At 44.1% G+C, this 23,845-nt stretch overlaps 2 protein-coding genes across 12 annotated transcripts in view; one reads left to right on the plus strand and one right to left on the minus strand.

Annotated features, from left to right (window-relative positions):
• Positions 1-1,025, plus strand: part of PHTF1 (putative homeodomain transcription factor 1) — a 90,082-nt gene extending 89,057 nt beyond the window's left edge. For 5 of the 10 annotated variants that reach the window (XR_013557420.2, XR_013557424.2, XR_013557425.2 and 2 more), the window contains one exon: positions 437-1,025. The gene's annotated coding sequence lies outside the window, so the exon portion shown is untranslated. The remainder of the gene's footprint in view (positions 1-436) is intronic. The other 5 variants (XR_013557422.2, XR_013557426.2, XR_013557427.2 and 2 more) reach the window with 2 other exon arrangements.
• The window catches only part of MAGI3 (membrane associated guanylate kinase, WW and PDZ domain containing 3), a 246,412-nt gene continuing 223,073 nt past the window's right edge, over positions 507-23,845 (minus strand). The window contains exons 16-22 of one of the 2 annotated variants that reach the window (XM_060622704.3): positions 21,775-21,960; positions 10,867-10,969; positions 10,283-10,409; positions 9,302-9,445; positions 3,641-3,779; positions 2,725-2,815; positions 1,994-2,106 (exon numbers count right to left, since the gene is read on the minus strand). In XM_060622704.3, the coding sequence (XP_060478687.3) occupies positions 2,766-2,815; positions 3,641-3,779; positions 9,302-9,445; positions 10,283-10,409; positions 10,867-10,969; positions 21,775-21,960 (749 nt within the window). In that variant the 3' untranslated portion in view covers positions 1,994-2,106; positions 2,725-2,765. Of the gene's footprint in view, positions 2,107-2,724; positions 2,816-3,640; positions 3,780-9,301; positions 9,446-10,282; positions 10,410-10,866; positions 10,970-21,774; positions 21,961-23,845 lie in introns of both variants that reach the window. The other variant, XM_060622702.3, reaches the window with a different exon arrangement.

The raw sequence follows: 23,845 nt of genomic DNA on the forward strand, positions 1-23,845 counted from the left end.
TCACGCAGGTTCTGCCTCTGAACACCTGAACTTGTATGGCTGCCACCAGATTGTTTCGTGATGGAGTCCCTCACAATCTGTCTGGTTTTTGGACTCTCCAGATATGTACTATGTATTAACAATTAATGAATTAGTAGTAGGTCCAACCCAAATATCCGGAGGCTCTTCTCTGAACAGCCGTGAGCACTATTTCCACAGGCTGCTTTCTGGTTTCATAACGAAGTAACTGAAGGAAAGGGGTGACCTGAGACGCTAAGACTGCATCAGGGCTGGGTCACACAGCAGGTGAGCTCTCCAGTGCTGAAAGTACACGGTCTCATTTTGAACATTCAATTGTTAAGTGGTATCTTGAAAGTTACTCAGAATACCTTATGCAGCCGAATTAAAATCCGGAAGAAAGTGTCGATATTTGACTACATTTTGTTTTTCTTTTCAGTAGTGATGTTTTGGAGTTGCATTTTTAAACCGGGCCTGGGCCATCACCAGTAGCTGTTAGAAGAGGCAACCGCCATCTTTAATGACGAGCTAACAATCCCTTCTTCTGCAAGGACTCAAATATTTCTCTCTGTAAACATGCAGCATGCTATTGAGGATATCAACTTCCAAGCCAAACCTAGTTTTTTCATTACTGTGGAATTATCTGAGTGAGACGGATACAACACACGTGATACAGTAGATAACTTGGCACAGATATAAAGTGAGTTGTGACCACACTGTGTGCACATCAGCATGGACACTCACGGCGACGGGCCGGGGCACCCGAGCCGGGCATGTCAGATGAGCGCGCGGGAGGGCAGCCAGCCGGGGGACAGTTGGTCCTTAGCAGTCCTGAAGGCCCTTCATGCAGCCTGGGTAACTTGATGTTCAGAGTAAAATGTGTGTGTTTCAGAATTTCTGAAAAAAAAAAAAGACTTTTGTTTTTGAAAAATGCCGCTTTTTAGAAAGGAAAAATTACGACTTGTTTTTCTTTGTTTTATACCAAAGGTCACAGCCGTTTCTCGGCCACACCAGTAGTGCCTGTGGCTTTATTTGCACTTGGCACCTTCCAGGGCCCTGGAGTGATTGGTGTTTTCCTAACGGGAGAAGCGCTCTCAGGTTGGAACCCTCCACCCTCTCTGTTTTTGTCGGCTGCCTCTTGTTCTTTTCCTCGGGGGTCTTCCATTTTGTTTAAAACCATCCTTTCTTCAGGGTCCTGCTTCAGCTTTTCTGATTTTTTGACATTTTCTCCTGTTTTCTCCTTGCTAGAACTTGTCTCTCCCACGGTGGCCTTCTTTCCTTCTTCCTGCTCAGACTCTGGTCTACTAGCAGTGTTACTAGTCTTTTTGGGCGGAAGAGACTTTTCATCCGTTCTCTTGCTTCTTTTCTCTGGGGACCTTGTTCTGTTTTTCCCAGACTGGCTCTGCTTTGTGTCTTTCCTGGCAGCACCTGATCCTTCCCTGCCGTCCGAGATCTGCTCAGCACCGTCCCTAGCGCGGCCCCCTCCTCTCTGACTCTCAGACTCTAGTCCTCTGGCTTCAGTATTTGGTCGGCCTTTGCTGCCTTCAGTCTTTTGCTGCTTCTTTGGGCTTGAAGATCGTCCTCTGCTTTTTCCACAGTGATCCTGCCCAGAACCTGCCCTGCTGCCGGTCTGACCACTTTTACTGTCCCCTTTCCTGGGGCTGAGGGACCGGTCTCTGGGTCTTCTCTTGGGGTCAGTGGTGGGAGGACTGGGAATCTTGTCCGAACGTTCTTCTGCATGTCGGCTGGCTGGCTTCCTGGGACTAGCAGATCTACCTCTTTGTGTAACGCCAGTTTCTACTTTTAAGAGATTTTTCTTGTCACCATGCCCATGACTGCCGGGTGGATCCCTTTTATTCACATTTTTCTGGAGAAAAGAGTGCTGCTTTTTATCAGGCTGATTTTCATTTAAAGTGCTTTTCTTTTCAGGCACACCGCCCTTTAATTCCTCTGTCTTTTCACATATCTGAGCTCTCATTAAAGATTCTTCAGTTACTGGCATGGGGGACCCCTCAAATACGGAAGCAGAATGTGACGCTGGGGGAAATGGTGACTGCTCATCATAAATCACATTTGAAGACGAAGGATTATTATTAATATCCCAATCACCTACAAAAAGTGATTTGAGGGGAACATTATTAAATTTTAGAATTACAACAAATAGGGACAGTAAATTTTGAACTTTGACAGCCATTCGAATTGTACTGACTGCTTAAATAGCCTGAGTACGAATATTTCATAAATAAAATTTATGTACATTACCATCTCTATAAAATTAGATTACATAGACAGGTGTACTTGTGCACGAAGGGTGGGTTGTTTAAATGTACCCAAAATAACAGTAGTCATTTTTCCAGTTTATAATTAATTACATAATATATGATATATAAAGTCTTCCTAAGTAGTAAAGCCCAATAAAAAACTTAGAAGAAATAAATAATAAAATTGGACCGAATTACTTGGTCCAAGAAGCTTACTAATTTGGCTGTCATCAAAGGATAGAGCTTATGGATATGCCAAAATCACTAATCAAGGACACCCGACTGAGGTAACCAGAATGAGGTTCGTGGGCATTTACAAATAATTTTCTTGCATTAAGCTGTCAAATTTAATGTCAAAAGGAAACTGAAAAGTGCAGAAGATAGAAAGAGATGTATTTAATAGCATCATTTTTAATTAAAAAGAAAAAAAAAAGAAGGAAGTGATTTACAAGACATGCAAATTTACCAAGTCTTTTTAAGGAAAGACCAAGAAAAGCCCTGAAAGCCTTAATGTTGCTCAGGTTTCACGTAGGAGCACAGACCGGAAGGAGCCAAACCTGAAGAAGGAAGAGAAAAGGCCTAGGACTATGTAAAAAAAAAAAAAAAAAAAATCACAGCGCAGTTAGCAAAGATGTCATTGGGAACGTATGGTTTACAAGCAGATGGTGGAAGGTAATAACAGAGAATTATAGGCTGGAAGGGGACCGCAGGAGGTCACGTCTCTACTTGTCCCTCAGAAGCTCTACGGGGTCGGGCGAGGGTGCAGAAACTAGAAGGGACAAGTCCTGGTGGTGCGGTACTCTATCTAGGCCAGTGCTCTCAGTTAAAACATGATGTTCAAATCCTGTGGTATTTCAAAAACATACAACACAACCAAGGAACCTGAAGCCCAGTGCAGGAGAACAGACAGTCCCATCCACCTCCCTGACGCCAGGTAGGGTCAGAGCAACTTGTTCTCCACAAGGGACCAGAGAAGCCTAAAGTCCTTCTACTCTTCATTGAGAGAAACTTCTCTTCCATTAAGGGAGTAGATCTTACAATGAGGAAGTAAGTGGCATTTGAAGAGATTTCAAACGTTTTTCATGACATTTAAATCACTTGCCTCTGACGTCCTTGTTTTTTTTACAAGCACGTTTCTCTATAAAAGCAACTTACAAGTTTTCTATTGAAATTGCTTAACATATTCCATCCCAACACAAATCACGCCTGAAGCCACTTACTTGGTAATAGTCTAATAACCCTGCTGTGTAAGTAGCTTTCGATGGTTCTGGTGTTTACCTTTGAACTAGCCAGCAAAATATCTAGCCCCTTCAAACAGACATTCTTTTTCTGTCATTGCCCCCTCCGTAACTTTTCAGCTCCAGGTGAGAGCCTTTCCTTACCGTGGTCAGGTATCAGGCCAGTCCCTGGCCTCAAAAGTAGAAGAACTTTATTCCCACCAGCCTGAATGAGTTCAATCGCTCGAGTATGCGTGATACCTTGTGTAGGTTCCCCATTGATTTCAACGATCTGGTCACCAACCTAGAGAGGGAACATTCACAGGAACAACATGAAACTATGCATCCTCCTTCGATTCTGCTCTGTCCACTCGACAGCCGCTCAACCTTACTGACTCATTTGCAAACCGTCTAACTTGTACACGGTGCTGTGTCATTGCTAAAGCTGATGGGCGGATGGGTGACTGCAGTGGGAAGAGACAGCGTCCAGATTTATTTGCTCCGTAGAAATCCTACAGGAGAAAGTCGCATGTGAGGAGGAAACAGGATCCGGGCACCTTGAAATCACAAATGAGATCTGGAGTTTTCAACCAAAAGAGAAGTGCCAGGGGAGGTGAGGTCTCTATGATCCACATGATGCCACAGGGCTGGGTCTGAATGACCCACTAGGAAGAGTACTTTCCAAGAGGAGTTGAATCTGGAATTTATTTTCTAAAACCCGGGCTGATGGCTCCTCATCATGGAAGCCTTTCCTGGCCTCCACGGAGAACTGCCCCCTCCCCTTCACGTTGCCAGCACAGCCTGTAGATGTATGAGGCACTAGATGAATGAAATGTTCGGAGATAAAAACTTCAGCTTGGAGAATATATCCATATGAATACTGATTTAAAACTGGTAACGGGCGTATGCTCGTGACTTCAGTGTAAAATAATTTCCCTAGGTGACATAAAACCAGGGACCAGAATGAGATGCCTCACTACCTCTGCTATTTACTAGAAATGCTGTCTAGGTATTTCAGAAGAAAAGGGGGAAACATGGATACATCAAGTGTCCCTTTTGCAAAAGGACCTGATGAAAGATAACGATGGTAGTGATTTTAAAATACATTTCAGCAGCGCCCGGGTGGCTTAGTCAAGTGTCTGACTCCTGATTTCAGCTCATAGTTGGTAAGATCGAGCCCCAAGTTGGGCTCTGTGCTGACAGCATGGAGCCTGCTTGGGATTTTCTCACTCTGCCCCTCCCCAAATCAAGTGCACGTGCTCTCTCTCAAAATAAATAAAAAAATGTTTCAAGGTGACAAGCAGAGGCTTGTTTGGCTTTAAAAGAGATAAACCGAGGGGTGCCTGGGTGACTCAGTCGGGTAAGTGTCCAATTTCAGTTCAGGTCATGATCTCGTGGTTTGTGAGTTCGAGCCCCACATCAGGCTCCATATTGACAGCTCAGAGCCTGGAGCCTGCTTCGCATTCTGTGTCTCCCTCTCTCTCTCTCTCTCTCTCTCTCTCTCTCTGCCCCTCCCCTACCCCGACCCTGTCTCTCTCAAAAATAGACATTAAAAAAATCAAAACAGCGAACAATGGAAAACTACTGACATTCCAAACAGCTCAAAAATTTGTAAGAGCTTACGAAAACAATCCAGAAATAACAACAGAAGGTGACTCAATAGTTATTTAACAGAAGCTGGTAGGAAAGTCTGTAGCCACAGATACAGCGAAGCCCAGTGGCCAGGAAGCAGGGCCTTGGAGTCATAATGTCTGTGGTTCACCCCTGGCTCCACCTCCAGCCGGCGGAGGGTCTCATTTTCCTCTCTGTGAAATGGGGACAATATTAGTACCCACCTCCTGGGGTCCAGGCGGGGATTTAATGAGATAAAACCTGGTGACACACCAAACACAAGCAGATGTTCCTTTTCAAGTTATCTACTTCCTGGTTTTCCCCCAAAGGACTTCAAGTGCATCAGGAGGAAGATTTACCCGAGCCCGTCCCCCACTGTATACACCGCAAAACATGTCAACTATGAAAAAGAAAACAGATTAAAAGGTTTTGTTACATATTTATGGAAAAAAAGAAAGGAATCTCTTGAATAATTGGAGGGTATGACAAGATAAGTGGACTTAACATAGAAAAAACTTAAAAAAAAAAACTAACCAAAATAAGATAATAAATATAATAGGATGGAAAAAAGTAATAAACAGAATAAAAATACTTATATCCAGAATATATGAGTGAGATAAAAGCTAATACCCAGATTTCCCTTAATAAGTGATTGAAGAAAAATAATTTGTATGAGGAAATAAATACAAATGACAAGTGACAAATCAGTCCTGCTGATTAATGAGACAAATGGAAATTAAGGTAGACGGTATTCGGAGCGTGCTTTGGGCGTATCTTGTAAAACATGACTGAGGTTTCCCTTAATTGCAGTCACATTCTTTGGCTTAACTTCAGTGTCCTAAGCTGCATATTTCTGATTCTTTCGGTACAACGAATAAATTGCAATAAAGCTTGTAATTGAACAGATTTGCCACCAGGTGTCATTTTTGTTTAACTTTAAAACTACATTGCGGGAAGGAGACTAGAACCCCATGGCTTTCAAATTTGTGACAGGCCCTCAGAGCAGGGAAGAGTCCTCGACTGGTCTATACAAATCCGCAGACAAAAAAATGGCACTTGTGAGAGGGAAACGTGAACATTCTTTGAAAATTCTGTTGTTTAAAATGAAGAATACATCCTTTGATAAATAGAACAAATAACAGTTCAAGTTTGTGTTACTGAAAAATGAAATTATGGGGGACAGAGGAGAGGAGAGAGAAAGCAAAGAAAGGAACAAAGGAGAATAGGAGAACCAAAGGAAGAAGTAGGAAGAGGGGACAGAGAAAAATTATGCTCCTCAAAAAAGTTACTCTGTCAACCACAGCCACTACAGTTTATATTAAAATTACACAATGTTTCTAGCACATTGCTTACATTCTCTTAGAAGGCACTGAGAACCTCTATACTTCCCTGGAACAATCTAATCCAGAAAGGCATGAGCCGTGGCCTGACGTGAAAACACCCGGGCTGGGCTCACAGGACCAAAGATCTGGGCCACACCACGGCCGTCACAGGCTGAGTGAGGCCAGCAAGGGACTTAGTCTCCCAGAGCCTCAGTTTTACATCTATAAGTGGGGAAAATGCCACCTACCTTAAAGGGTTTTTGTGGGGCTAAAACTAAGTGAAAACACATGTTACCTGGAAGACGACAGACGACATTCTCTAAATCTGATTCTGTCCTGCAGTAAAGATCTAACTAAATCTGACACTATTGCCGAATGTGAGACTTTCCCACTCAGCTGATCTCATTGTCTTTGCCCAGAACACCTTTTCCTGTCCTCCTCAGATCTCGACCAGATTTACGGATGGCTTAAGACTCACTAAATGTACAGATGCCCCTGACTCTCAGCGTTTTTCCATCTGTATCACAGGCTCCCATTTTCTTTTTTTCCTGAATGACACTATTACATTGCCTAACTACTTCATCTATCTCATGTCCTGTCTACCCAGTAATAAGTTTTGGGAGCTGATTTTGAAAAAAAAAAACCCAATTCTCATTAGTATTTGTCATCCATTTTACACTTCCAACAAATGTCTACAGAGCATCTAGTATGAATATTCAGGCCCCAGATCAGGACTGAAGATACTGGAGGGGTGCCTGGGTGGCTCAGTTGGTTGAGTGTCTGACTCTTGATTTCGGCTCAGGTCATGATCCCAGGATCGTGGGATCAAGCCCCGCGTCGGGCTCTTTACTGGGCAAGGAGCCTGCTTGAGATTCTCCCTCCCCCCACCCCCCTTTCTCTCTCTGTCTCTGCCCCACTCTCCTGCTTGCACTCTCTCTAAAAATAAAAGGACTGAAAATACTGAAATAAATACTAGGCACAGGACACAAAGTACAGATATCAGCCTAACAAAGGGAGGAGAGAAGGGAGGCAGGAGGATGGGGCTGAAAGGGATGCCCAGGTCGCCCCACAGTGTGAGTTTGCTGGAGATAAACTCTCATCATTTGGGCGGTGGCACCAGAGTAAGCTGTCATTAGTACAAAGCAGCCATGATCCTTAGCAAGTCAAGATTTTGATAATTTAGTAGCCAGAGAAAGAATTCTCTGAAAAGCTGATTTCTTAGAGTTTACAACAAACCTGGGCATGGTAGTAATAGCTCCCTTTCAAACATCAGATCTTACTTTTGAAATGAGAGTTGATTTAACCCTGAAAGTCCGAAGCTCCCATTCATTTGGAAAGAATGACATGTTTTAGAAACAGACTTTGTCTGCTGTAAGGCCTGTTTGCCTTTTATTTGTTTTGTGAGATTAGTGCATCTAAGTTTTATATTTGGAACCAACTTTTGAAAATTATATCTTAGTTTTTGGGGCTCCTGGGTGGCTCAGTCATGATCTCGCAGTTGGTGAGTTCGAGCCCCGCAACAGCTCAGAGCCTGGAGCCTGCTTCAGATTCTGTGTCTCTCTCTCTACCCCTTCCCTGCTCATGCTCTGTTTCTCTCTGTCTCAAAAATAAACATTAAAAAAATTTTTAAAAAAACTTTAAAAATTATATCCTAGTTTTTTGTTTGATTGGTTTTTTTGTGACAATACAATGGGAGATTTTTTTTTAAAAACCAGCAGATTTAAAGTATACCCAGATTTAAAAAAAAAAAAAAAGAGGGAAGAAAAAAGACCAAGCTCTCTCTACTGAAATCCTAACCCACTTTCTAATGCCACCCATTCTCCACTCATATGAAATCTCCACTCATAGCCACTCATACTCCCCGCCTTTTGATCTTGTGCACAGGTCTGGTCATTTGAAAAGGGGTGGGTCTTATTTGGCTTAGGGCTACTACCCCTTCTCCCAGTTCATTCAGTTCTCACTCATAAAGCTTTGGGTAAAGCAGACACTTGACACATGTTTACAAAATGAGTCATGGGAACGGGGCAGTGATGTGGAAAATTCAGAACTGCAATCATTATTAGAATATACCATCTGATTAAAAAAAATTATCTTCCCAGATGCCAACTGGTGGCAGAGGGAGGAAGTCCAAAGTTCTCTTGAGTAGTAGGGGGGAGGCTGTCTGGAATTTAAAATTTAATGTACATTAAATGTAAAATCTAATGTATAAACTAACGGATGCCAGTGGGCTATTTTTTTAAAAAATTGAAGCCAGCACACGTCCCCTCTGTAAGATTCCTCTTTAAGTAATGTTCAGAGAAAGAGGGAAAATACCTTATGTGCAGACCCATAAACAATCTGGCCTGCAGTTGCCCTGTCCAAAGCTAGTGTTTCAGAATTGAGGGCAACGATGATGGATCACGACCCATGCGAATTCTAGTCTTTCAGATCATAGTAAAGGTTGGGAGAGTCATGCTTTTTGATCTCTGGCTACCTCTGTAGGGTAGCTAGGAGGAAAAAAAAAAAAATCCTGGGCCTATTATTTCTGGAAAGAAGTTGAAGATTCTGTTTTATCCTGGCTTTTCCAAGACTTTTAATAAGATGAAAAGTATATTTTATTTATGAGTCCATTTGCCCTCAAATGTGGATGATGTCAGTAAAAAGTAAATTTCCTTAAGGACCAAAGTCAAGACGGTGAGGACAGCGTCACCGAGCTACAGCCTAGCACTCTCGAGGGAGGACACGGAATCGCCAGGGGTCAGAACGTCAAACCAGGAGCAGTTGCTCTCAGGTTCTGTGATGGAAAACCTGGCTGCTTAGCTCTGGGGGGTTTCCGCACTCCCTTTGATCAACTATTTTCAGTAGTTCCCAGTCTGGAGCCAGAAGCAAAGGCTGTGGACGGAAGCGAACTCACGTGGATCCTGCCGTCTTTGATGGCGGGGCCCTCCTCAGCCAGACGCAGGATGAACAGCCCCATGTTGTACTCCTTCCCCCCGCGGAGGCTGAACCCAAATCCCCGGGGGCCTCGCTCTAGCTCCACTGGGTAACAGCCAAGGCTCTGGGAGAGAAAGAGCGTAAGGAAAACAAGTTTTCGTGGGCTGCTTTACTGACAGTTTGAAGAAAGACTACTTTTGTAGCTGGAAGACAGCATTTATATAGTCCGTGTGCATTTCTAGATCATAAGAAAGGAATGGGAGTTTGGGTTGAAGAGCTATCTAACTTTTTACAAATGCAGCCCAAGTTAATGCGAAGATTATATGTTTTTTTCCCACTATTTGGTCAATGGGCAACAGAACTATCAGAGAAAAGAGTTTGGAGAAATGCTTCCTTTAAGGAGATTATGACTAATTTTCCTGAAAAAAGAAAAAAAAAAACCCAAACCCAAACCCTACTTTGATGAACTCAAACCCTGCTATTTCTAAGTACCTGACTGGGGGTGCTTATTTCTCCAACGTCAGGGTAAGCTTTTTTACCCTTTACGCTCTCTCAGGGAAGCTAACAGAATGCCAAACACATAGCAAGACATTTGGGGAACGAGAATGTATCCGAACTGATTTGCAAGACAAATTCACCAGTGTTGGGCCGCCTGGTGGCTCAATCGGTTGAGCGTCCAACTCTTGATTTTTGCCCTAGGTCGTGATCTCACGTTCGTGAGATCGGGCCTCATGTCGGGCTCTGCGCTGACAGCGCTGAGCCTGCTTGGGGTTCTCTCTCTCTCTCTCTCTCTCTCTCTCTCTGCCCCTTCCCTGCATGTGCTCACATGCGCACTCTCTCTCTCAAAATAAATAAAAAAAGTAAAAGGCTTTCTCTAGGTTCTTTAAAAAGAAAAACTCACCAGTGTCAGCGGTTTAGCCACTGAAAAGACCAGTTTGCACCTGGGGGGGTAGCTGCTTACCTGATTGTGCCGGCTGCCTACAACGGAAACCATGGCGGCGTCAGGCTGGGCAAGGTGCTTGTGGTCAGACCATGAGTGTCGGTAAGAGGCGGAGACGTCTTTCCCGATTTCACCTTCTACAGCACCTCTACGAACAGAGAAATCCAGTCACTCCCGGGACGGAGAGAATGAAAACACTCTGAAAGCCAAGGCAGGTTAGTCTCTTTTCAAAGCTGAGCTTGCCACTCTCCCAACCAGCTGTCGGAAAGGCAGACTGCATCGAGAACCAGAGACGCTAGGTGCGTCTGGTGGTCAACAGCCGCGTCAGCTCTGTCCACATCCCACGTTGGTTTGGTCTGGTTTTTATTTTGAGGGCGTCTCGGTGCAGTTTTTATCAAGGAAAGCTGCACTCAAGCGGCTGAACCACAGGGCAGAGGAGCTGACCCTGCCGGTGAGCGGGGGGGGGGGGGAACTGGGAAGGTATCTGAGGGCGGAAAACACGAGAGTTCTCATTCTGACCTCACCGGTGGGGCGGGAGTGAGGGTGCGTACGGAAGAAGGGGGAAATGAGAGGGAAGAGCCCGCACCTGGGGAGAGCAGCCTCACCTGTCCCCAGGTATGTGGTTGGCCTGTGACTGTCCCATGGGTCTGTGCTGCAGGGCGGGGCTTTGCCGGGCGGAGTTTGTTCCTGACGGCGGGCCATGATGCTCTGTTCAAATGAGGAAACGGGAAACATGACCCTTTGTACATAAAGACGTGGAGGCCAAGTGCTCTATGGGAGTGAGACCGTCACAGAGGGTTCCCAACCCTAATGACTTCGGCACGAGCAGCACTGCGGCCGGCTGTCTGGAACTGGGATGTTACCATTTCCTCCCTGTGGCTGTGATCACTGCTTAGGTGTGAAGAGAATAGGAGCCCTATTCTTACCGCACACACTTGCCTCTTCTGCCTTGGTCATCCGCACAACAAGGAAATCGGAAGTGTACATACTCAACAACAGCATCGAGAAGACGGAGCTCCAGGAGCCATCTGGCAGCCCATTCTATGGGCTTCTGGAGCGCACGCCCCGCACCCGGGAAACGCCGGGTCTCAGGAGTGCTGGACACAGCAGCCAGTCTGCGAACTGCACGCACGCCTCTAACCCACATCGTTCACAGAGGAGCAACTGCTCTGCCTGGCACAAATACCAAAGACTCACTTACAGAATCATCCCGAGTGTCGACAAATGTCAATAAAGGCTTCACTGCTTCTGTTTTCTGAGAGCACAAATACAGGGGACAAAACTGAACATTTCTTTCTGTATCATCGCCAGTGGCTCCACACCTGCTGCTGTTCCTTGAAGGCAGGTCTCATGACCAAGCGTGGGAACCACCTGCCTCTGGGTGGCAGGTCACGGGAGATGACAGGTAGGGGAGACTCTTAAGGCTGTCACACTCCTATCCGTCAAGCTGAAACTTCCGAATGCTTATCTTGTCCATATGTTAAACATAGGATATTAAAAAAAAAATTTTAACGTTTATTTATTTTTGAGAAGAGAGAGAGCATGAGTGGGGGAGGAGAGAGAAAGAGGGAGACACAGAATCTGAAACAGGCTCCAGGCTCTGAGCTGTCAGCACAGAGCCGGATGGGGGGCTCAAACTCACAGACTGTGAGATCATGACCTGAGCCAAAGTCGCATGCTTAACCGACTGAGCCCCCCAGGCTCCCCTAAACATAGGATATTGAAAATACCAGAGAGAGGGAGCATAGCTTAGTGAATTAGGCCATGAACTCTGCAGCAAGACTGACAGGGGTTAAGCCTCTTATTATTTACTAGCTGTGTGTTCTTGAGGAAATTACTCACATTCCCTGTGCTTCTAATCACCTCACCCATAAAAGGAATTATAGCTACCTCATGGGGTTATCGTTATCCAACAAGCTTATAAATGTACACGCTTCAGACAGTGCCTGGCATCTACCCATTATGTACATGTTTCTATTATGATTAACATTATCATAATCCTCAAAATGATGAAATCTTATTTGAGGTTATATTTTTCTTAAAGTGCACATTCTGAAATTTTACCTTACTTGTTAAAAATGTTTAACACTTTAAAGTCAAGTGCTCCAGAAAGGAAGAGTGTAGTGTGAACTTTTTTGGGGGAAGATGGGGGGAAATGGAAATCTGTTGCTCTTTTATTTTTATTTGAGAGAGAAAGAGAGAGACAGAGAGAGAGAAATGGAAATCTGTTGCTCTTACTTTATTTTTATTTGAGAGAGAGAGAGAAGGAAGGAAAGGAAGGGAAGGAAGGGAAGGAAGGGAAGGAAGGGAGGAAGGAAGAAAGGAAGGAAGAAAGGAAAAAAGGAAGGAAGAAAGGAAGGAAGGAAGAAAGAAAGAAAGGAAGGAAGAAAGAAAGAAAGAGAAAGGAAGGAAGGAAGGAAGGAAGGAAGGAAGGAAGGAAGAAAGAGAGGAAGGAAGGAAGGAAGGAAGAAAGAAAGGAAGGAAGGAAGGAAGGAAGGAAGGAAGGAAGGAAGAAAGAAAGAAAGAAAGAAAGAAAAAAGAAAAGCAGTGCTCACCCAAAGCAGGGCTTGAGCTCACCTGATTCAGGACTTGAACTCATGAACTGTAAAATCATGATCTCAGCCAAAATCAGATGCTTAACTAACTGAGCCACCCAGGCGCCACTGGTTGCTCTTTTAAATTGCTATCGGGGCGCCTGGGTGGCGCAGTCGGTTAAGCGTCCGGCTTCAGCCAGGTCACGATCTCGCGGTCTGTGAGTTCGAGCCCCCCGTCAGGCTCTGGGCTGATGGCTCGGAGCCTGGAGCCTGTTTCCGATTCTGTGTCTCCCTCTCTCTCTGACCCTCCCCCGTTCATGCTCTGTCTCTCTCTGTCCCAAAAATAAATTAAAAAAAAAAAAAAAAAAAAAAAAAAGAAAAAAAAAATAACTTGCTATCATGGGGGCGCCTGGGTGGCTCAGTCGGTTAAGCATCCGACTTTGGCTCAGATCATGATGTCACAGTTCGTGAGTTCAAGCCCCACGTCAGGCTCTGTGCTGACAGCTCAGAGCCTGGAGCCTGCTTCGGATTCTGTTTCCCTCTCTCCCTGTCCCTCCCCCACTCACAGTCTGTCCCTCTCTGTCTCTCAAAAATGAATAGACACTTAAAAAAAATTTATAGAAATTACTATCATGAATTTTATTTTCCTCTTTAGCTTAACAAGTTACTTACGCTGGCCCTCCTTGCTGGTCTCCTTGCTACCAATCCTACCTGCAATCCACATCCTGGATCCCAGCCCTAACATATAAACTGAAACCCGCCTCTGCCTTACTTAAAAACCTGTGGTAACTATTTATTGCTCATAAGATACTGTCCAAACGTATCACCTGGGCACATCTGCCTTCCCACTGAAGCTCCTCTTCAAAGTGTCACCTTCTCTGTGAAATCTCACCTGTGGTTCCCTTCAGCACACTGTCTTCATAGCATTCACCGCATCCTTTCAGAGCGAGCCCGATACCGGCCTCTCTTGCTAGAGCATGCACTCCTCGAGCGCAGGGATCACACCTCATGTATGTTTATATTCCTGCACCCACAAGAAATCCCCAGATGTCCTTCCACTTTGGCTTACAGGGTACATCAATGTCAAGTTACGTGCCTCTAACCTTGAGTGCCCATTCTGTAGCTGAATTCTTGTCTGTCATTGTACATTCGTGGCCACCATTTTAAAGGGAACGGAAACTGATGGGAGAAATTACTTCTATGGACAGGATGACTGGGAGATGCTTGTACCTTAGCAGAAGTCCAATTTAGATAACTTTTTGGCTTCGCTAGCTTGGCCAGAATGACAGGTGTTTAACTTCAGGACAGTACAAACAAGCTGATCAATTTCAGCTTTTCCTCTACCCTTCCCTTCGGTGAGAGGTGTCACTGCAGCACAAGGAACCACACACTGGTGCTTCCTCTTTCAGTCACGTGTTCTTTCCTTGTCCTCTTCCTGGTTAAATAAAACTTCCCATCAATGGTATTTTTTCCAGTGTTAGTCCTTCGACCCAGGTTGCATGGCTTCTCCGATTTACTTCCGTGTTAAGAGCCGTTCTACTTCACAAAGTTAAATATTTATTCCATGATGCCAAACAGGCTTATGTTCCCTCTCCATTTTATCTGAAAGTTGTTCAGATAGTAAAGCAATGGGTTAAGCAGATCACTCCCTCAGTGAGGATTAAATCTTTGCGGGAGTCTCTGTATGTAATTATTTAAGAGAAAGTGTATTATCAGACGAAAAAACACAAAATCCCGTAGTTAAACTATGGATACAGACATTACAATGGATCGTGACTCATCCTCTGCAAGAATAAATGAGAACTGTGTAAGAGTACCTCCTCAAACTCCAGTAAGGGGCACAAATGATGGAGACATCCTAGGCTCTTAGGTGGGGTAACTTAATAGTTAAAGGTGTAAATTCCCCCGAAGTTAATATATATCCAGTATATCCGAATAAAAAACGCAGTTGGGTTTCTTAATAATTTGCTCTAAAATTTTACATGGAAGAGTTTCATGAATATCTCATCCATTTGGAGTGTGTGTAGGGGGCGGGTGGATAAAAACTTGCCTTAACAGACAAGATATTGGGACCTACCACAAAGCTACAGATTTGTTAAAAAGTGTGTGTGGATATACATACGTGCACACACACACATTAAAACACGTATTATGTATATTACTGTCAGGAAATACATATGTAAATTGACCCAAGAACAGATAAATCAATAGCACAGAACAGCTAGGAGACTCATGTTGGAAGGGGACGCAAACACACAGGAACGGTGGCTGCATAGATCAATGAGGAAAAGAGGTGTTATCTGATAGCTGGTGCTATAAAAGCCCACTCAGTGTAAGAATAAAAAAATAAAGCTGGATCCCTCCTAAAACTACAAATAAAAGGGAGGCTCCAGATGCATTAAAGAACTGAATGTAAAATTATAAATCTAGCAGACGATGATATAAGAGAAAATCTCTGTGACATGGGGTGGGTAAGGAGAACATGTCTTAAATGAAACTTCAAAAGCCTAAGTCATAGGGTAAAAATTGGCCAATGTGATTACATCTAAATTAAGAATCTCTGTACAGTGGAGGGCACGATGGTAAAGTTAACATACAGATGACAGGAAAAGATCTTTGTACTTTCTAAAATTAAATTGCACTGGGATGCCTGGGTGGCTCAGCTGGTTAAGTGTCGGACTCTTGATTTCAGTTCAGGTCATGACCTCACGGTTGTGAGATCAAGCCCCACGTTGGGCTCTGCACCAAGCAAGGAGACTGCTTAGGATTCTCTCCCTCTCTCTTTCTCTGTCCCTCCGTCATTTGAGCATGTACCCTCTCAAAAAATTTTTTTAAACTAAATTGGACTAATACCTATCCCAAGGAATCTCTAAATATCAATAAGAAAAAGACTGAAATCCCACAAGAAAAATGAGTAAAGGAGGGGCAGCTGGGTGGCTCAGTCGGTTACGCATCCGACCCTTGATTTCGGCTCCAGTCATGATCTCATGGTTCATGAGAACGAGCCCTTCGCTGGGTTCTGCACTGACGGCATGGAGCCTGCTTGGGATTCTCTCTCTCTCTCTTTCTCTCTCTCTGCCCCTCCCCTGCTTGCACTCTCTCTCTCTCTCTCAAAATAAACATTAAGAAAAAAGAAAAATGAGTAACAGATATGAAGAGGCAACTCACAACAAGAAAAAAAAGCCCCAAAACAAGCATTTGAAGAGATGCTTAAATTAATGGGTAATGAAAGAAATGCAAATTAAACACGAATGAGAGGACACTTCCCACACTGCGGCTGGTTTGAAAGCAGGCTCACGCCAGGCACTGGCGGACACATAAAGGTGTAGGAAGCTTCCATGGCCTGCTGGTGGGGGTGAAGGTGCAACAATTATGGAGGACAGTCGGTCAGTACCTGGTCACATTAGGCATGTATTAGGTACGTATATGCGGGTGTATCCAGAGAGTTTGTGATAATGAGGACTGGAGACAAAGTGGTTGTCTGTGAGGGAGGGGACAGGTGATATGTGGTAAATATACATTATGGAAAATGGTCAGGTAGTTAAAAACAATGGCTTATGTTCATCCAGCAACATGGATAAATCTTAAAATCACACGGTGCTGTGATACCAGAAGCATAAGCAACCAGACCAAACATAGATAATTTAGACATCATCAACATTGAACTTCTGGGCATCAAAGGATGGTATGAAGAAAGTGGAAAGACAACCTGCAAAATGGGAGAAAAGACTTGCAAGCATCTATCTGTTAAGGATCTAATATCAGAATATATAAAGAAGTCTTATAATTCAACAACAAAGAAGACAATTCAAAACTGAGGAAGAGATTTGAAGAGACACTTCTCCAAGAAAGATATATGAATGACCAAGAGCACACGAGAAGATGCTCAACATCGTTAGGCATCAGGGAAACAAAAATCAAAACTATAATGAGATACTACGTCACTCAGGAAAAAAGATATGGCAACTAAATGCCACAGGATCTGGATTGGATCCTGGAACAATAAAGTGAGAATTTTTTGAGAATTTGGAGAAGAAAACCAACATAAAATCTGTAACATGATGCTATCTATGTGAGTGAAAAATAAATGCCGGGGCACCTGGGTGGCTCAGTTGGTTAAGCATTCGACTCTTGATTTTGGATCAGGTCATGATTCCAGGGTCAAGCCCTGCGTTGGGCTCTGTGCTAAGTATGGAGCCTGCTTAAGATATTCTCTCTCTCTCTGCCCCTCCCCCACTTGCACACTCTCTTTAAAATGAATGAATGAATGAATGCCAACACACACACACACACAGATATGTATTGTAAAAATAAAATGAGGCACATACAACACAATGGAATGGTTGGCCAGTGGGAGTAGGGAGAGAAATGACATGGAAAATGGAGACGCATGGGACCAAACAGATAACTAAATGGAAAACAAAACCAAGTATTTGTGGCGACACTACCAGGGCCATCCTAACAGAGTCCTCAGTAGCCTTTGGTAACTTGGGTCACTCTTAAAAATGGAACAGACAGGGGCGCCCGGGTGGCTCAGTTGGTTAAGCGGCCGACTTCGGCTCAGGTCATGATCTCGCGGTCCGTGGGTTCGAGCCCCACGTCGGGCTCTGTGCTGACAGTGCAGAGCCTGGAGCCTGTTTCAGATTCTGTGTCTCCCTCTCTCTCTGCCCCTCCCCTGTTCATGCTCTGTCTCTCCCTGTCTCAAAAATAAATAAACGTTAAAAAAAGAAAAAAAAAATTAAAAAAAAAAAAATGGAACAGACAAGACGTGACACAGAAGTAGAAATCAATGTTGAGGAATAACACAACTTAAAGATTTCTTTAAAATGAGCAAGGACAGCCAGGTACAAGGTGTTTATGTCCTGTCCTTGAGCACAAGTCAGCACGGTAGGGGCCGAGGTGGTGGAACTGTGGGCTAGAGCAGGACTCTTGAGCTACGAATATGCTGGGGCGTGTCATACCAGACATGACACATGGCTTGGGAACTTAGGTAACCATTTCCCTGGCAAAATAAGCTTAAACATCAAATGGTATCTGGTAAGAGGGGACAAAAAGAATGGAAGGAACTGTCTTTTTTGGTAACTGTCTTATCTATTAACAGTGAATGGCTTATGGACAGTAGGGGACAGCAGGGGACAGCAGGGGAGTGGTATCAGAGAGGAAGTAATGTAGCTGTAGGTGCTGATCCGAACGTGTGATCTCTGAAAACAGCTTTAAGGCTATAAATACTCATTTGACTCTTTGGTGCAGTTGACAGATCTTATACTGAACACAACGAGAAACTTGGAAGACTAACAAACTCCATGGATGGGATTTTTATGGACAGAAGAGACAGTTTCTATTTTTTTTCCTTAGAAAAATAAGAGATTTTGAATACTTCCATAGTTTAATAAAACTTGAGTATACAATAAAATAAGGTGTAACCACTGAAATGTGATTTTACCTGTCAAACGTGATTGTCTTTAACAGGCTTTGCTGACATATGAAATAGACTTTAAAGTATACGCTGTTAAGGAGTGTCCTTTCTATTTTTTCCTTTCTATTTTTCCTAAACACTGATCAGCATTATATAGAAAATTTTGGGTACGTCCCCAAGCATTTGGACCAGTGTCAAAGTTAATTTTTAAGAAAAATGAGCAATTGTGGATAACCTCTCTAAGGAAACACTATCAACAGTCAAGGGTAATTTTGGAAAACAAAAAAAAATTAAACTAAGAGAAAGAAGCGGTCTGTTCCCAAGTCATCTATTTCAAGGCTCGTCAATGTGTGGTTCCTGGGTCAGTCGCAATAAGATGCCGATAGACACTGAGAGTCAGCATTTAGAAAACGTTATAATGACTGGACGGAATAATTTTATGTCTGTTTTTTTAAAATTATTTTTTATTAAAAATTTTTTTTTAATGTTTATTTATTTTTGAGAGAGACAGAGCGTGGAGCGGGGCAGAGGCAGAGAGAGAGACACACAGAATCTGAAGCAGGCTCCAGGCTCTGAGCTGTCAGCACAGAGCCCAACGCGGGGCTCGAACCCACAAACTATAAGATCTTGACCTGAGCCAAAGTCGGACACTCAACCGACTGAGCCACCCAGGCGCCCTGTTTCTGTTTTTATTTTTCATTTAATTTGTATGTATTTCACACCAATGCCTTCTGTGTTGGCCTTAGAGAAAAGTCACTAGTCCTTTTTACAGACGGTTAGAGAAACAGTGACCGCAGTACCGCAAGCTCCATTACTTCTAGGTGCTTCTCTCACTGCTGCATACCATGTGTGCTGATAGAGGCGTACTACACACGTTGTTCTCCAAACAAGCCTAAAATGTAATTTCCTTGTGACACCGAGGCCTGCTTTTCTTTGTGGGTCACAGAACACATTTAAGGCTAAAAAGCGGGCTCTCGAGATCGCAGTAAAGATACCAGAGCGAAGCCCACATGCACAGAGATAAAGAAATCTGACCAAAATCACATTAAGTAACAAAAGGCCTTCAAAAAAATTTTTATTGAGCACTTATGACGTGCCTAACATCGTTTTAGGCCCTTGGGGCTCAGCACTGAATATGACAAAATCTCTAGCTTTGGGAATTTATGACTTTACATTCTGGTGGGGGAGAGGACAATGAACAAATAGACCACGGGTTAAATAATCTCAGAGAAAAGTGTGGCAAAGCAGAGGGAGCAGGGCGAGAGGTGAGGGGCCTGGGGCGGGCAGGGCAGGGTTATTTTGGATCCTGTGGTAGGGAAGGCACAGCGGCTGACAGCACAGAGCTGGGGCCGGTCTACTGACTCAAACACTGCTTCTGTCACTGGTGTTGTGACCGTGGGCAAATGATCCAAGTGCTCAGGGGCTCAGTTTCCTCAGCCATGGAACTGGAAAATAATCGTGCCTACCTAGGATTAGTGTATTGAATGAGTTAACAGACGTAAAGTATTTAGGGTAACACCTACCACATCATTAAGTGCTTACTAAATTATTACTTAGGTGGGAAGGTCTGAGCAGAGACCTGGATGTGGGGGTCAGTCAGGCAAAGATGGGGTGAAATGGCACAGTTACCATTAGATGAGCACCTTAGGGTACTTACGCAGACTAGGTACATTTTCACCTCAGATTTTCACAATGATCCTGAAATAGATATTATCATCCCATTCTATAGATTAAAAGGGGCGCCTGGGTGGCGCAGTCGGCTAAGCGTCCGACTTCAGCCAGGTCACGATCTCGCGGTCCGTGAGTTCGAGCCCCGCGTCAGGCTCTGGGCTGATGGCTCAGAGCCTGGAGCCTGTTTCCGATTCTGTGTCTCCCTCTCTCTCTGCCCCTCCCCCGTTCATGCTCTGTCTCTCTCTGTGCCAAAAATAAATAAAAAACGTTGAAAAAAAATTTAAAAAAAAAAAAAAAAAAGAAAAACAAAACTGCAGGGTAGAAATGTTAAGTGGCTTGTTTAAGGTCATACAACTGCCTAATAGGTGTCAGTCTGTCTGTCAAAGGCCTTACTTCTTCTATTGGGTTTATACTGCCTCTGCTAGATCCTGGCAAAGAACGGAAAATCTCCTGACTTTTACTCTGTTCATTTGTTCATTCACTGAATCATCCGTTCACTCATCCATTTAACTCGTTTCTTCACTCAAAAAACATTTACTGAGCGCCTACTAAGTATCATAGTCAACTGACGATGTTTTGTCTTCAAAGAGCAGAGCATTTCCACAGGGAGACAGTCACAGGGAACGACGCTCAACGAACTGCAGGGATACGGAGTGCCGTGGGATTCATGGAAGGAAGCCCACATGCACAGAGGCCAAAGAGGCCTCGCTCAAGAGCGGATCTGGAAAGAACACTGGGGGGGTAAATTGAAAAGGCAAGCTGGGAGCAAAATCATAAAACACTTTCTGTGCAGAGACCAGGGAAGCACTCGGACTTCCACAGAAGAGGTTTTTAGGGGAAAGGAGCAGCAGAGTCTGGGACAGAGGCTGGGCAGAGCGTGGAACACTACAGAAAAGGGAAATGGGCAGGGGAGGGGATGTCGCGGGGTCCGAGGACTAGAAAAGGCTTCTGAGAGCAGCTTGGAGAGCTCACGTCCACGTGGAAAGGCCCCTCTGGGATCTGGGGCAGGAGGAGATTCGAGTACTGCCTCCACTACGAACGAACGTAGGAGAGAGGGGGCAGCAGGAAGAGAGAACGGAAGAATCAAGAATGACAAGACAGACCCCAAGACTGACTACATTAGAGGATCATGGGGGACAGCAGGGCATGAATACACATTACACTACGAGGGATTTTAACGTAAAAGACTAACCCTTCCTAATTCTGCTACTTTGGGCTTCTCCTCGTTAGTTTTGCAAACTCAGGAAAAATGAGATGTGCGTTATGTAACTGTGTTACCTTGTAATTCATAAACAGAGCCCATGAACTGGTGCTATTCAAAATGGTTCCTAATTAGGAACTCTTAATGACCAGAAGGCAGCTTTAAAGGGAGGCAAGACACTGAATGCATTTTCTGCCCTATTTACTGGCTGTTCCGACATAGTCCGCTTCCCATTTAGACGGCAGCTGCCCAGAACAAAGCCCGACCCCGAGGACAGGCACTCTGCGGCACGGACCTCACATGAAAGGCTTGATAGCAACAGCGACTTTCTTTGAATCTTTAGAGGATTTCCTCTCGCTCAAGCAAGCAGAAACTTAAGACATCATTTTAAGAAAATGAGATCTGAAAAGTATTCCCGATCTCTTTCACTTCTGGGTGCTTGCTTCTCCGGCACACAAATAGACGGCCACCGCTCACTAGCTAGCTGGGTTATTTTTCCTGAGCTACTGACAACTTTTTAATAAACTGTCTTTTAAATTCATTAAATGGAAGAGGCAAAATAGGAGACTCCGGGGTATATAAATGGTTCTATCACTGCAGTGAGTCTGGCAATGCTCAAAGAAGCCACTGCCTTCAGCAGGCTCTGTGCTGCTCAGAGAGTTTGCCGGAAGCAAATTTACCGGTTCCTTACCCTCCTCAGCAATGACCGTTAGTGTGACGGTGACACCAGCATCTTTGATCAGCTGAACGATGCTATCATGGGACAGTTCAACAATGGACTGCCCATTCACCGCAGAGATGTGATCTCCAATTTTCAGTTTTCCACAGCGATCGGCTGGACTTCCTTCTATGACTCGGCCAATTTTATGAGGAATTACTATGGGAAAAAATGCCCAGGTTTTTCAATTAGTTTAGTGTTGGATTTATCACCATCATTTAAAAAGTCAACATAGTAACATCAAAAACACTCTTTAAGGGGTGCCTGGGTGGCTCGGTCGGTGAAGCACCCGACTTCGGCTCAGGTCATGATCTCACGGTCTGTGGGTTCGAGCCCCACATCTGGCTCTATGCTGACGGCTCAGAGCCTGGAGTCTGTTTCAGATTCTGTGTCTCCCTCTCTCTCTGCCCCTCCTCCACTCGTGCTCTCTCTCTCTCTCTCTCTCTCTCTCTCTCTCTCAAAAATAAAGAAACGTTAAAAAAAACTCAAAAACCAACAACATTCTTTAAAAGTAGAGCAAAAAGGTATCACATGATCATCCTATGCACCCGCAATTACTTCCATATCAGCTTCCACCTCTGGTGCACACGCACAGATACTCTTACATAGCTGCGGTCCGAGCGTATAGACCTCTGGGCTATTTTCCACTTACCATAAGCCTTTCTCCAATTTTCATATTGCCATCCTGATAATCCTGTGTAAAGGCTACTGACCTCACTGATACTATCTCGTGAATCTGACGTTCCTTGCTTCGTGTTGGCCACATTCAGGCCAACTCAGAAACGGCCACAGTGAGACCATCTTTGATTCTGTGGAAGGGGCATTTACTCCCACAGGGAACCGTGGGAATAAATGCAGTTCAAATTCAAGTTTAGGACTCCGAAGTTACTGCTCAGAAATCCAGGCACAGTGAAATGACTGCCTGTTAAAACGAATCCTACCTAGTTCTATAGCAAAATTAGTTTCTTTTGTTTATACCTTTAGATTTTTTTTTTTTAATTAGAAAAGCTGAGGGGAATCATAACATGAAATGTTTAACATTAAGATTATTTGGTTCATGGATAAAATCCTACCCTCAGTGTACAAAGCAGAGTCTAAGACATTTGCAAAGACATGCCGTGCAGTTCTATCAGTTCATGATGCTGAAGGCTTTCCTAGATGATTAAGACACTTTGCTGTTATTAGGGCTTAAAACAAGTTCTCAGACGTTCAGGAAATATTGTCAAAATATCTTTCGCCCCTCTTAATAAGAAGCATTTGTATTAAGAAACAGATGTTCCTTCCATGTTCCTTGAGAATTTCCTCACTGGGGTCAGTAAATCTGTCGGCCATTTGCCTCCTGCTGACTACGGACTATTATGAAGAAGGAGAATTAATATTTAAAATGGCACTCTGAGTATGTTTCATTTCCATAGTAAAATGGGCTCCTCACCAGTATTTGAGTCATGGGTAGGTGTATGTCAGGGACATTTTAAGAGCCGTTCATTTGAACTAGAAGTTATTCTTAGCCATGATTTCTGTCCCCACGGGCAGTGCCGTTCACTCCTCAGCTCTTCTAGGATTATACACAGGGAGAGATTTTATCCCAAAACAGAGGAAGGCAATGTTGGAAGCAACTGCCTTTCAGCTCTGAATTATTATCAAGCACTTGCACCATTTGCCTTAAAACAAAGTAACTAGAAAAGTGCCAGGGCAGTGTGGGCCACGTCCTGTGCCCACATCCTGTGCCAGGCCGTGTGAGCGATTCACTGAGAACACAGGTGGCACTTCAGAAATGCCCAGTGAACCAGACAGTGGCCCTGTGGTGACCTTCTAACTCAATACCTTAGTTATCCTCCTTCTTAGAAAAGACCTACTTGTACACACTGTTCATTCTAGATGCCCCGAGAAGAAAATCATTCGGCCCTTGGCAAAACATCCAACGGAATGAATCTCTGAAGTCTCAGTGACTCCTTTCTCACCATGTGAGCAGTGTGCTCAAAGGGAATTGAAAAATCTTGGTACAGAATTTCCTGAAGGGTTAGTTATCTGGATGAGGGAAGGT

This window comes from Panthera onca, chromosome C1 (genome assembly GCF_046562875.1).
Source record: "Panthera onca isolate mPanOnc1 chromosome C1, mPanOnc1 haplotype 2, whole genome shotgun sequence".
NCBI lineage: Eukaryota > Metazoa > Chordata > Mammalia > Carnivora > Felidae > Panthera > Panthera onca.